Below are 11,587 nucleotides of genomic sequence, written 5' to 3' on the forward strand. Positions count from 1 at the left end.
AGTGCTCAATTAATATGCGCTGACAGACTGAAAGACATACCTACACTGTTTGCTTCCAACGAAGAAAAAGACGCAGAAAAGCATTACTCCAAAGGGAACTTTTCTTTTCTATCCCAACGTGTTCTGCCAGATAATACCCAATGGCCCCAACATCGAAAGAAACCAGCACACACACAGAGAATCAGCCAAACACAGGTGCAGGAGCCAACAGCAACATAACTGCCAAGGCAACAAGCCAGCACCTTACCCACCCTCCCTGTCCCCTGGAGTTTTGGAAGGCCTTGGCACTATTACTTCTCACCCTACTGAGGACAGTGTCGAAAAGAAATAGCCTCTAGTGAGTCAACCCCCCACGTCCTCTGAGGGTATCCCCAGTCAGCCAACGAGACTGAGTCAAGGGTAAATACATTTGCTGTAAATCACTGGAAGAAACGGTTTTATTTCTCCTGCATCCCTTTCCAGCCGAGTCCCAACAGAAAAGACTACGATGAATTTCCCAGTTACGTTATGGTATTGAAACTTCATCTGCAATAGCCCCTTTGGTTGCCTACCTTAGCAGGACAGTTTGCGTAGCACACAGCACAGCGCCAAGCACAGCGAGGGCTCCAAAAAGTTTTTTTTATTATTGGAATACGAATTCATGAAGCCGATAACTATTTGATACCACGCATCAGGAACTATGCCAAGCTGGGGTTAAGTGCTAAAGGAAAATCAAGACCCTCCCTACACGGATCTTTTTGTCAAAAGGCTATTGTTTGAGTAACTAGGCGCTGCGGTGCGTTGGCCAACTGCGCAGACGCTCTGCTTGCTATGGGAACTCCAGAATCACCTGGAACCCAGTATTAAGAAAATATTTCTTCCCATGGGCTTTCAGTAAGGTGGAATGGCTTTCTTCGTGAGCTGAAACCGTTTTTAGGTTTTCAGTTTTATTATTGTCGGGGAAGGCCCCTTTACCACGCGGGCCATTTCCTGCAAACGGGCAGCTCGCAGCACTTCGCCGAGCCCCAGGCGCACGCCAGCCCCGCTCCGGGGACACCCGGTCGCCTCCCCGGCCCTGCGCGCCCGGGTAACGCTCTCCGCTCGCTCTGCGTTCAGCACGCGCGCCCAGCCACGCTGGGAGGCCGGCCGCCCGCGTCTCGGGCCGGGGAGACGCACGCGCGGCGCCCACGTCCGGCGGCGCGGCGTCGGACGCTGCGGAGGATCGAGAAGGATCTGGAAGAATCCGGTTAGACCGGGGGACGGGAGGGGGAAGCCTGGAGAGCGCGTGGCGGGGGCGAGGGCTGGCCCGGGAGTCCGAGGGTCCCAGGACCGGGGCGGGGCCAGGCGGCCGGCGGGAGGAACGAACCAGAAACCACCTTTCGTAGGAGCGCCCTGAGCGCCAGAGCCCGATCCGGCCGCCGTCTCTAGAAAGTTCTCCCCCCACGTCCTTCGCGGCCGCCCGGCTCCTCCCAGCCCCTCCCTCCGCGGCGGTGGGACCAATCGCTCCCCCGGCCGCCCACGACCCACCTCCTGCGCCCGCCCGCGCCGGAGCAGAGGTGCGCGAGCCCCGGCCGGCCGCCCGCACAGCCGCGCATTGACTGGGTCCAGCTGCCCGAGGAACGGCACGATGACCGCCGAGGAGGCGAAGGCTGCAGAGAGCGGAGCGCAGTCGGCGCCGCTGCCCCTCGAGGGGGTGGACATCAGTCCCAAGCAGGATGAGGGCGTGCTTAAGGTAAGGGGCGGGGGGCGCCCCGGGGCGGCGGGGGGCACCGAGAGCCCGTCGCCGCCGTGCTCCAGCAGCGGGCCGGGGCTCGGGGCTCGGGGCTCGGACGGCCGCCTCTGCAGCCTCCCGGCCGACCGTTGACCGCGGCGTGCAGCCGTGGCCGGGCGCACCGCCTTGCTGGCCGGGCCGGCAGTTCGGGGCGGGAGGGTGGCCACACGCTCGGAAGGAGGAGGTCTGGGCTGAGGGTTCCCCAGTCCCCCAGCCCCGGTCCCCGGCCCTCAGGCCCGGGAGCGCAGCGCCTGCTCCGGCCGCCGCGTGCGCGGGGAGGGGCGCGCCGGGGGGGGGGCGGGCGCGTGAGCCGCGTGGGGCCGGGAGGCGTGCTTCACCCCTCTCTGCGACCCGGGACCTCGCGGCCGGCTCCTTCCCTGCCGCCGCCGCCGCCGGGGAGTCCCCCCGGCCGCCTGCGCCTCGGGGGTGCGGAGCTCGCCGACCCTGGCAGTTAAACATTAGCCAGGACGCGAAGCGGGTCCCAGGAGTTATTTCCTGGCCTGCCGGCCTTTGTGCGACTTGGCGCGCGGACCCGGCGCCCTCCGCCTTCTCGTCACCCCTTTTCTAAAGGCTGGGACCCGGCTAGGTCACCCGCTCGGCCATGCTGTCCCCCTCCCCCCGCCCCGGTGCATGCCGGGACCTGTAGTTCACCCCCCCCTCCCCGGGCCTTCCTGAGCGCGGGGTGCGGGGCTGGGAGGAGGTGCTTTGCTTGGGCGCCCGAAACCGTGTTAACGCCCGAGGAGCCAGGGAAGGGGTCTGGGACCCAGGCAACGGGGCATCTTGACCCACGTCAGGACAGCCGGCCGCGGTTCGGAGCTGGTTCTGCGCTGTCCAGGATAGCGAAATCCTAGCCCGGATTCGTGCCCTGTCCTCACCCAGGGTCTCTCCTCGTGGCTTCCCACTGCTCAGCCCCACGTGCGCAAGTGCCCTGGGCGAGCTCGAGACCTCGGGGCGCTCTTAGCTGGTGCAGAACGCACCTGGCTGCTCTCCCAGTGGGGACGCGGCTTCCAGGGAGACTCATTTCCTCTTTGATTCTCCACTCCTTCCCCTTTCCTTTTCTGTTGCTATTCAAGTCCACATCCATTCCATCGTGGAAGCTTTCCCTTAGAGGGTGACCGCACACGCACCAGGGAGCCCACAGAGCCACCTTTTACAAATGGTAAAGAAGAGAAGCAAGCGTCTTAGAAGTTCCTGGGAAGTATTCTAGCCCTGAAACCAAGGACTTCACCAGCCTACCAGTCACGAATGCCCAAATTCCAAGTCAGAGGTTAGGGCCTGGTTGAGAGCCTGGGCTCACCTGTAACCTGGTGATTGCTTTTAACCTCTCCTGGACTGCTCCTGTTCTTTTCATTATTCATATTCCTCTTTTCTCTCTAAACTAGATCCTGATCTGATGACTGATGTTTAGGAAGAATGAGGAAATGTAGCATAAATACTTTTCCCTTTGTTGCTGATAATTATTCAGTCTTTCACCGGGTTTAGTCCTGTCACAACTCTGATGGGGATTATGATTAGTACTTTACAAATAAGGTCTGGAGAGTGAAAGTGACTTGTACCAGAGCATACGGCAAAACCTTGAACTCCGGTGTTGTTTTGTCTCCAGTGTTTCACACCAAGTCACGTCGTAGTGGAAGACAGGGAGGCCAGTTGGTTCTAACCAGGCTCCACAGCGGAGTCATTTGATGACGGGCTCGTCGAGTTACTTACAAGGAGGCGGAAGAGTCTGTTTACGTGCTGGTCGGGTAGTCATGCTGCCTCTGCGTCCATCCCCAGGTGCTCACCTTCTCCCCTTCCTCCAGGTCATCAAGCGAGAGGGCACAGGCACGGAGATGCCCATGATCGGGGACCGAGTCTCTGTCCACTACACGGGCTGGCTGCTTGATGGCACCAAGTTTGACTCCAGCCTGGACCGCAAGGACAGATTCTCCTTCGACCTGGGGAAAGGTGGGCATGGTTAGCGGGCTGGTGGGATCGGGGTGTGTGAGCTGTCACAAGCAGAAACAGTATTCTCGGGAGTTCAAAAAGGAAGGGTTTGTTACAATCTGAATTTTTTCTCCTTTTTTGTTTCCATTGTCCTGAAACTACATTGATTTTTTTTTTTTAATATATATTTTAATTTATTTCCTTGATTGCGTCAGATCTTAGTTGTGGCAGGCGGGCTCCTTAGTTGCAGCTCACCGTCTCCTTAGTCATGGCATGCGAACTCTTAGTTGCGACATGCATGTGGGATCTAGCTCGAGGACCAGGGATCGAACCCAGGCCCCCTGAATTGGGAGCGCCGAGACTTAACCACTGCACCACCAGGGAAGTCCTGGAACTGTATTGATTTTTATCTCTCATTCCCCTGATCACCTCTGAATGCCTTGCTTCCTTTTCAAGGATGGACTGCCTTGTTTTCTTGAACCCCTTTGTTCCAGAGTTGAGTGGGTTTTGTTTGATTGTTTTTGTTTTTTAAAGTGGTCTGCAAGCAGGTTTTCTACCTTCCTGGTCCCAATTCTAAAGAGTGTCCAGCTTCCCCTTGGGCATGGGACAGTAAGTCTCTGGGGCCACTGTTGGAACTCAGAGTCATATCCCTGCCAAGGAGAACCTGTTTGTTTTCTTTTCTTTCTTTCTTCCTTTTTTTTTTTTTTTTTTTTAAATAAATTTATTTATTTTTCGCTGTATTGGGTTTTCGTTGCTGCACACGGACTTTCTCTAGTTGCAGCGATCAGGGGGCTACGCTTCGTTGTGGTGCGTGTGCTTCTCATTGCGGTGGCTTCTCTTGTTGCAAAGCACAGGCTTCACTAGTTGTGGCACGCGGGCTCAGTAGTTGTGTCTCGCGGGCTCTAGAGCGCAGGCTCAGTAACTGTGGTGCATGGGCTCAGTTGCTCCGCGGCATGTGGGATCCTCCCGGACCGGGGCTCCATCCCGTGTCCCCTGCGTCCGCAGGCGGGTTCTCAACCGCTGCGCCGCCAGGGGCGTCCTGATCTGTTTGTTCTCTGTGCCCACAGGGGAGGTCATCAAGGCTTGGGACGTCGCCGTAGCGACCATGAGGGTGGGGGAGGTGTGCCGCCTCACCTGCAAGCCAGAATACGCCTATGGCTCGGCGGGCAGCCCTCCCAAGATCCCTCCCAACGCCACGCTCGTGTTCGAGGTGAGTGGCCACAGAGAGCAAGGCAAAGAGCCGGCCGGGTCTCAGCCCAGGGCCTGGCTGCCCTCCAGCTCCTCCTGCCTCTCGGAGACAATGTAGCCAAGGCCGAGGGCAGGGGGAGAAGGGGAGGGATGGAGAGAGCTACTAGCTCTGCCGTGCATGTAACCTGCTGCTGCCAGAAAGTGGTCAGTGATGAGGGTTCAGGTGGGAAGAGGTAGCCACGCACCCGTTTTCAGACTTGAAGCAGCAGGGTGAGGGCTTGAGGCCTGTTTATCTCTGGAGCAGTGCCCAGAGGAGATGGGTCCTAACGGAAAGAAATCAGGAGGTCGTAATCTACATAGAGTGGTGACCGACAGCAGAGAACATCGGCACTCTGGAGATAAGAGGAGGGGAGAGATGCCCGCTGCGTGGGGCGGGGGCGGGGAGGAAAACCTTTGCTGAGGAGCTGGAACTTGACAGTGTTCAGACCTGAGGACGGTTGAGCTGTACCAGGTGGATGCCGGCAGAATGTTGGGAAGGCTGGTGAGAGGCGCTGGCTTGCTGCTGACGCCCGTCGGGCTGAACTCGTCAAGTAGCTGGTTGGGGCTGTCTGGAGAGCACGCTGTTACGGGAGTAGCGAGTGCACGGCGTGATCTCCTGAGGTTGCCCGCGTCTGCCAGAGCTGAGCCAGGGCAGCTCCCAAGAACCTCGCAAAACTGCCGCTTGGGCCACACCTGCCGTCGCTGCCCTCGCGGTCAGACCTGCTCTGGCATTTACCGGGGGCTCTTCTGAGCGAGAGAGGAGCTGTGACCCCTTACACCTTGTCCCACAGGTGGAGTTGTTTGAGTTCAAGGGAGAGGACCTGACGGACGAAGAAGATGGTGGAATCATCAGGAGAATCCGGGCTCGGGGGGAAGGCCACGCCAAGCCCAACGATGGCGCCCTCGTGGAGGGTGAGGTTTTCGGCCAGGTCCTGGTGCGCACGCCCTGGGTGGCTTCTCTGTGAAGCGAGGGGCTGAGCCACATCCTCTTGGCGCTCCCCGAAGTCTGAGGATGCCGAAGGGCACCTGGGGAGCGGGAAGTGACGAGGCGGTGGGGGCGGCCGCGGCGGCACCTTCCTCAGTCTCCTGCCTGCTTACGCCCCTGGCACGTGGCCTGTCTTTCACGCCAGTTGCGCTGGAAGGGTACTACAAGGACCAGGTCTTTGACTGCCGGGAGCTCCGCTTTGAGGTCGGCGAGGGGGAGAGCGTGGATCTGCCTTGTGGGCTGGAGAAAGCCATTCAGCGCATGGAAAAAGGAGAACATTCCATCGTGTATCTCAAGCCCAGGTGAGGTACACTTTGGCCCAGGTGTGGCCATCTGTAGAACAGGTGGGTGGACCAAGGTCAGATCTACTCGTCCACGGTGAGTTGTGTAACCTGCCCTCCGTATGCCTCCCCTGCGTGCGGTCACCGTGCTCTGGGCACCCTGCACACACACCATCGTGGTCTCCTCGGATCCAAACCTGACGTCTTCAGTCACGCTGTTACAGCTTCCCTTTTCCAGTGACATCAAGATTTTCACCTTCGTTCAGTCATTAACTGTAATTATTGAAATATACCTACTGTGTGTCGAACACAGTGCTGAAAATCCTTAGTTATTCAGAGGCACTGTTGCCACCTTCCAGTGACTCCATTTAAATTAGTAATCGTGCCCGTGTGTAATGTGAGTTATTAGAAAGATTTGTAACAGGCTAAGTAAGGGCCCGAGGAATTGTGTGAAGAGGTCAGGGAAGATTTTGCCAAGCAGGAAACATCTGAACCAAGACTGAAGCGATGAGGAGGTACTTTGCAGGAAACAGGAAGCCCTTTCAGTGTGGAGCAGGTTAAGTGCTGCTGAGATGACCTAGCGTTTTCCTGCCCCGCAGCTATGCTTTTGGCAGCGTTGGGAAGGAAAAGTTCCAGATCCCACCAAACGCTGAGCTGAAGTATGAAGTACAGCTCAAGAGTTTCGAGAAGGTGAGTTTGTTCAAGGTCTTCCCTACCCTGAAGTCGGGTCCCACCCTGGACGTGACTCCCTGGGGTGGCCGACAACTCTGTTTCTCCCTTGGGGTGCGGCAGGCCAAGGAGTCCTGGGAGATGAGCTCCGAGGAGAAGCTGGAGCAGAGCGCTGTAGTGAAGGAGCGGGGCACCATGTACTTCAAGGTGAGCCTGCAGCCGAGGTCCTGAGGACGCTCCCGAGGAGTGGACAGGTTGGCACCTGCAGCCGTCGCCAAGTGGATCCGCGCTGCCTGGGCAAAGCCGGCGGTAGGGGTTGGGCGGGGCAGGACACTCTCTCAGGCCTGTGGGTCACCGGTGTCCACAGGGCACGACAGCTTGGGGCCACCGAAGCTGTGCCGGCTGCCTGAGCCTCCCTCCCGTTCCAGGAAGGCAAGTACAAGCAAGCTCTGCTGCAGTACAAGAAGATCGTGTCCTGGCTGGAATTCGAGTCGAGCTTCTCGGACGAGGACGCACCGAAGGCGCAGGCCCTGCGGCTGGCCTCCCACCTCAACCTGGCCATGTGTCACCTGAAGCTGCAGGCCTTCCCGGCTGCCGTTGAAAACTGCAATAAGGTGAGAGGGCGAGGGCCGCGTTCACGGGCGGGCTTGGGCGAGCTGCCGGCGGGTCTGGGACGTGCCCGCAGTGACGAGGGCAGAGGTAGCAGGACGGAGCCGTGGGGCTCTCGGGTGCAGGGCCCAGAGGCAGGGCTGTGGGAAGCCAGTGGCTTGGCCTCGGTGGTTGGAGGCAGTGGCACCGCGGCGGGCAAACACTGGGTGGAAGAACCGGCTCCGTGTTCTCTCCTCCTGGCTCCTTGCCGCTCCCTCCCGTGCGCCCACTTTAGTCTAAAGAGATGGGCTTCCCTGGCGGTCCAGTGGTTAACACTGTGCTTCCGCTGCGGGGGGCACGGTTTCCATCCCTGATCGGGAAACTGAGATCCCACAAGCCACATGGCATGGCCCCAAAAAAAAAAAAAAAGAGCATGGACGTGTCACAGGTTCTTCTCTTTCATCTAAAGACCTGTCTTCCCTGTCTGCCTCTTGGACTAAATGAGGTGCCTTCCTAGACCTTGGTCCTTTCTGTGCGGTGCCCAAGGCTCGTGCTTCCTGGGGTGGGGCCGCATCCTGCTGAGGGCTGCGTCGGGAACCCAGTGCTGGCCAGAGGAGCTGCAGGACCTGAGGTCTTGCTGCCGCGTGTGCTCCCTGTGTCTCAGGCCCTGGAACTGGACGGCAACAACGAGAAGGGCCTTTTCCGCCGGGGAGAGGCCCACCTGGCGGTGAACGACTTTGACTTGGCACGGGCCGATTTCCAGAAGCTCCTGCAGCTCTACCCCAGCAACAAAGCCGCCAAGGCCCAGCTGGCTGTCTGCCAGCAGCGGATCCGCAAGCAGCTCGAACGGGAGAAGAAGCTCTACGCCAACATGTTTGAGAGGCTGGCTGGGGAGGAGAGCAAGGTGAGGCTGGGGACGGGGAGCGGTTAGGGTGGACAGGGACGGAGGCGTCCCTTTGTGCCCGTCCCCAGCCCAGCCCAGCCCAGCCAGGGTGGGCCCTCTGTGCCTGTGCCTGTCTGTGCCGACCCTGGAAGCCTGGAGCGGCAGCCCGGGTTCCCCCGGGTCCGGCCCCCTGTGTGTCGGGAGTTGGCTGCTCTGATGGTCTTCCCAGCCTACGTTCTCTGTGCCTATTTAAACCTCAGGTTTCAGAAACTGAGGTTTAAGCGGGTAATGCGTGTACGTGGTTAAATTCAAACTGCACAGAAGGTGTAGTGGAACGGCTCCCTCCCCCACCCAGCGTGCTGGCGGGACCTGGCCGCATCGCGCCTTCTTCACATCATACCTGGAAGCTTATTTTACATCAACGTGTGAGAGAGCTTTCACATTCGACGCTCATGTCGTCTTCCACTGTGTGGATGTATCATATCTTACTTACCCAGGTCCCTGTTTCTTAGTCTCCCAGTGTTCTAAACCTGCACTAATAGAAATACAATGCAAATTATATTGGGAATTTTAAATTTTCTAATAGCTGTGTTGTTTTTTTAAAAAAAAGTAAAGTAGGTGAAATTAATTTTAATATTTAATTTACCCAAGGTATCTAAATATTGCAACATGTAATTTTTTAATTGCATTTTTTATGTTTTCAGATTAAGCCTTGAAAATCCAGTGTGTATTTTATACTTAAATTGTTTTGAACTGGCTGTATTTAAAGTGTTCAGTAGGCACACGTGGTGGTAGCTGCCATGGACAAGTAGAGTTCTATGCAGTGTTGCAGTAAAGCGAATTCATAATTTTGTACATGAGCAGGTGTATCTTTAGGTCGTACATCCAAAGGGAATTGCCGTGTCCCTATAATTCTGTTAGCAGTTAGTATTTTTTTTTTAACTTGGGCGTATTTCTGGGTACAGATGACAGCCGGTGTCACGTGTGTGCTAGGTGATCACTTGGGTGCAGGCAGGTGAGAGTCACCCTTATGGCCAGGGGGCAAATGAGAACTGGAATTCACCCCCCGCCCCCTCCCTTCTCGCAGGCCAAGGCCACGGTCGCTGTGGGAGACCAGCCCGCCGACATGGAGATGAAGGAGGAGCAGAAGGACGTGGCCGGGGGCCAGCCTCCGGTGGAGGCGGAAGCTTAGCCCCGCCCAGCCCTGCTCCCAGCTGCCCGCCCCCTCCTCCCTACCCTACTCCACCCTGTTAGTTTTGTAAAAACTGAAGAACTTTGAGTGAATTAGACCTTTATTTTTCTATCGGGTTCGATGGTGGCTTTGGGGGAAGGGGGAAAGGAGCAGGCTGGGGGATTGAGGTCGGGGGGTCATTTTAGGTGGTGTCACCCCCGTCCCCGCCCCCATTCCACGTGAACGAATGTCCCTCCACACGCACACTCACGAGAACGTTATTTATTTTGCTTCCTCTGTCTTCTGTGTCCGTCTTTCAGGTGGTAGAAGGGGGCACGCGGCAGGGATGTGAGGTCTGACGAGAAGGCGGGGTGGAGGGGGGACCCCTGGACACACAGCCCCTTCCCTCCCGGTTCCTCCTCGCGGACGGACGTGGGTGCTAGGCGCATGGGAAGCACTGCTGTGCCCGTTACCTCTCTCTCCTTTCCTCGCCCCAGGTGGTGTGGCTGATGCTGCCTTCTGGTGTCACGGTGACCACCCCTGTGCCCCTTCCCGTCAGTGTCCCACCCCCTCAGCCTCTTCCCTGCACTCGCTGAAGGTACAGGCTCGCCTCAAGTTCTGTGCTTGAGCAATAAAGCGGAAACAATAAAACCTGGGTGTTGGGCAGCCCTTTGTGTTTGGCCTCCGGGGGGTGGGGGTGTGGGCGGCTACACCAGGGGGCGAAGCTAAGAGTCGCCACCCCATCCCCGGCCTGCCGGGGGCAGCAGCTGACGCCGTTAGCGCACGGGCTGCAGTGGGGGCTGCAGCGGGGCCTGCCCTCAAAGCCCGCCCGTGGCTCTCCCACACTCCTCCCCCTAGCAGCCTGGCAGGTTTTTAGTAGCTCTGGTTTTTCTTCCCTAACACTTGAGAAGAGGAAAACATATAAACATCTAAACTACATTAGGACCAAGCGACTGAGTTTGCTTTGAGGTTAGATTTGTCTACCTCTGCCCAACTGATCCAGCAGAAAGTTCAAGCTGTCTTGGTTTCCTAACAAAGTGAAACCCCTGGTGTCACCCTCGCCTGTCGCCCTTTACGCAAGGGAAGAGGGACGAACAGTCGTCAAGCCTGGCAACACGGGCAGCCCCTCAGGCCCACTGGCCAGCTTTCTTCTTGGCCTTAATGGGAAAAAGCTTATGCCTTTTCCTCACCGTGCTTTGACCCCTGGCTTCTATGGCCAAGGGGCACGAGTGAATCATGCTGAGCCTTGGACGATCTTGACTGCAGGCCAGAGCCTGTGTCTGTGCCGGAGAATTCTCCCTTGTCTGTGTGGGCTGTCTAGTCCTTTCTGCCCGGTGATATGGTTATATAGCCTGCCCACCACGTGCCTGTACAGGTCCTTCCAGAAGAAATTTCTCTGCACTTTCACTGTGGGAGATTAATTTCTGTGCAAAAGTTCTAGTACAGCATGGCTGGTGCTAGAGCCAGAGCTAAAATTTGGGTGTTCTAGTCTTCCCAGTGCCACTGCTTGGTTCACATCATAGCCCTGGGCTTAGGGTTTCTGTCTGGGTCTCTTTGGTATTTCAGGATTAGACTTGCCCCTGCAGCCCATGATAATAGCTAACCCTCACTAAGCACTTCTGATGTAAGCCCAGCCTCACACAGATGAACTTAAATCCTCAAAACCATCCTACAGAAGGTATTGGCCCATATTACAGATGAGGAAACCAAGGGTCAGAACTTAAATGGAAAGATGATCTGCCTGGAATGTGAGATGACCTCTTGAAATCCAAACTGCCCTGAGGTTCATGTGCCCTTGGGCAAGTTGAGCCTCTCTGCTCATCTGCAAAAATGGAGATGGACAAAAAGCCTGCCTGAGATTCCCTCCACCTCTGGGTGCTTCTGTAGGATTCCAAGAATTTGAAACATAACTGGAAAAAAAAAAACCCAAACCATAATTGCACTTCTGTAGAACCCTGGAAACTGGACAAGCCTTGGTTTATGTGCCATTAAAACTGTCTTCTGAGGATGTTTTAGTGCAGTGGCCAGAAGTCTTTAAGGTTAAAAATAAATGCACCACCTACTCCACTCTGCTCTGGGTGGGGCGCGAGTGCATTTCCCAGTCAGTCAC

The 11,587-nt window shown here is 57.0% G+C and overlaps 1 protein-coding gene across 1 annotated transcript; it reads left to right on the forward strand.

The window, feature by feature from the left end:
- Positions 1–754: 754 nt before the first annotated feature.
- On the forward strand, positions 755–10,128 carry FKBP4 (FKBP prolyl isomerase 4). The gene is made up of 11 exons (XM_059081367.2): positions 755–1,225; positions 1,365–1,711; positions 3,550–3,694; positions 4,741–4,883; positions 5,692–5,812; positions 6,031–6,187; positions 6,766–6,856; positions 6,959–7,042; positions 7,264–7,449; positions 8,088–8,327; positions 9,394–10,128. The coding sequence occupies exons 2-11, from the start codon at positions 1,607–1,609 to the stop codon at positions 9,496–9,498; spliced, it is 1,377 nt and encodes a 458-aa protein (XP_058937350.1). The 5' UTR covers positions 755–1,225; positions 1,365–1,606; the 3' UTR covers positions 9,499–10,128.
- Positions 10,129–11,587: the final 1,459 nt, after the last annotated feature.

This window comes from Kogia breviceps, chromosome 12 (genome assembly GCF_026419965.1).
Source record: "Kogia breviceps isolate mKogBre1 chromosome 12, mKogBre1 haplotype 1, whole genome shotgun sequence".
Classification (NCBI taxonomy): Eukaryota; Metazoa; Chordata; class Mammalia; order Artiodactyla; family Physeteridae; genus Kogia; species Kogia breviceps.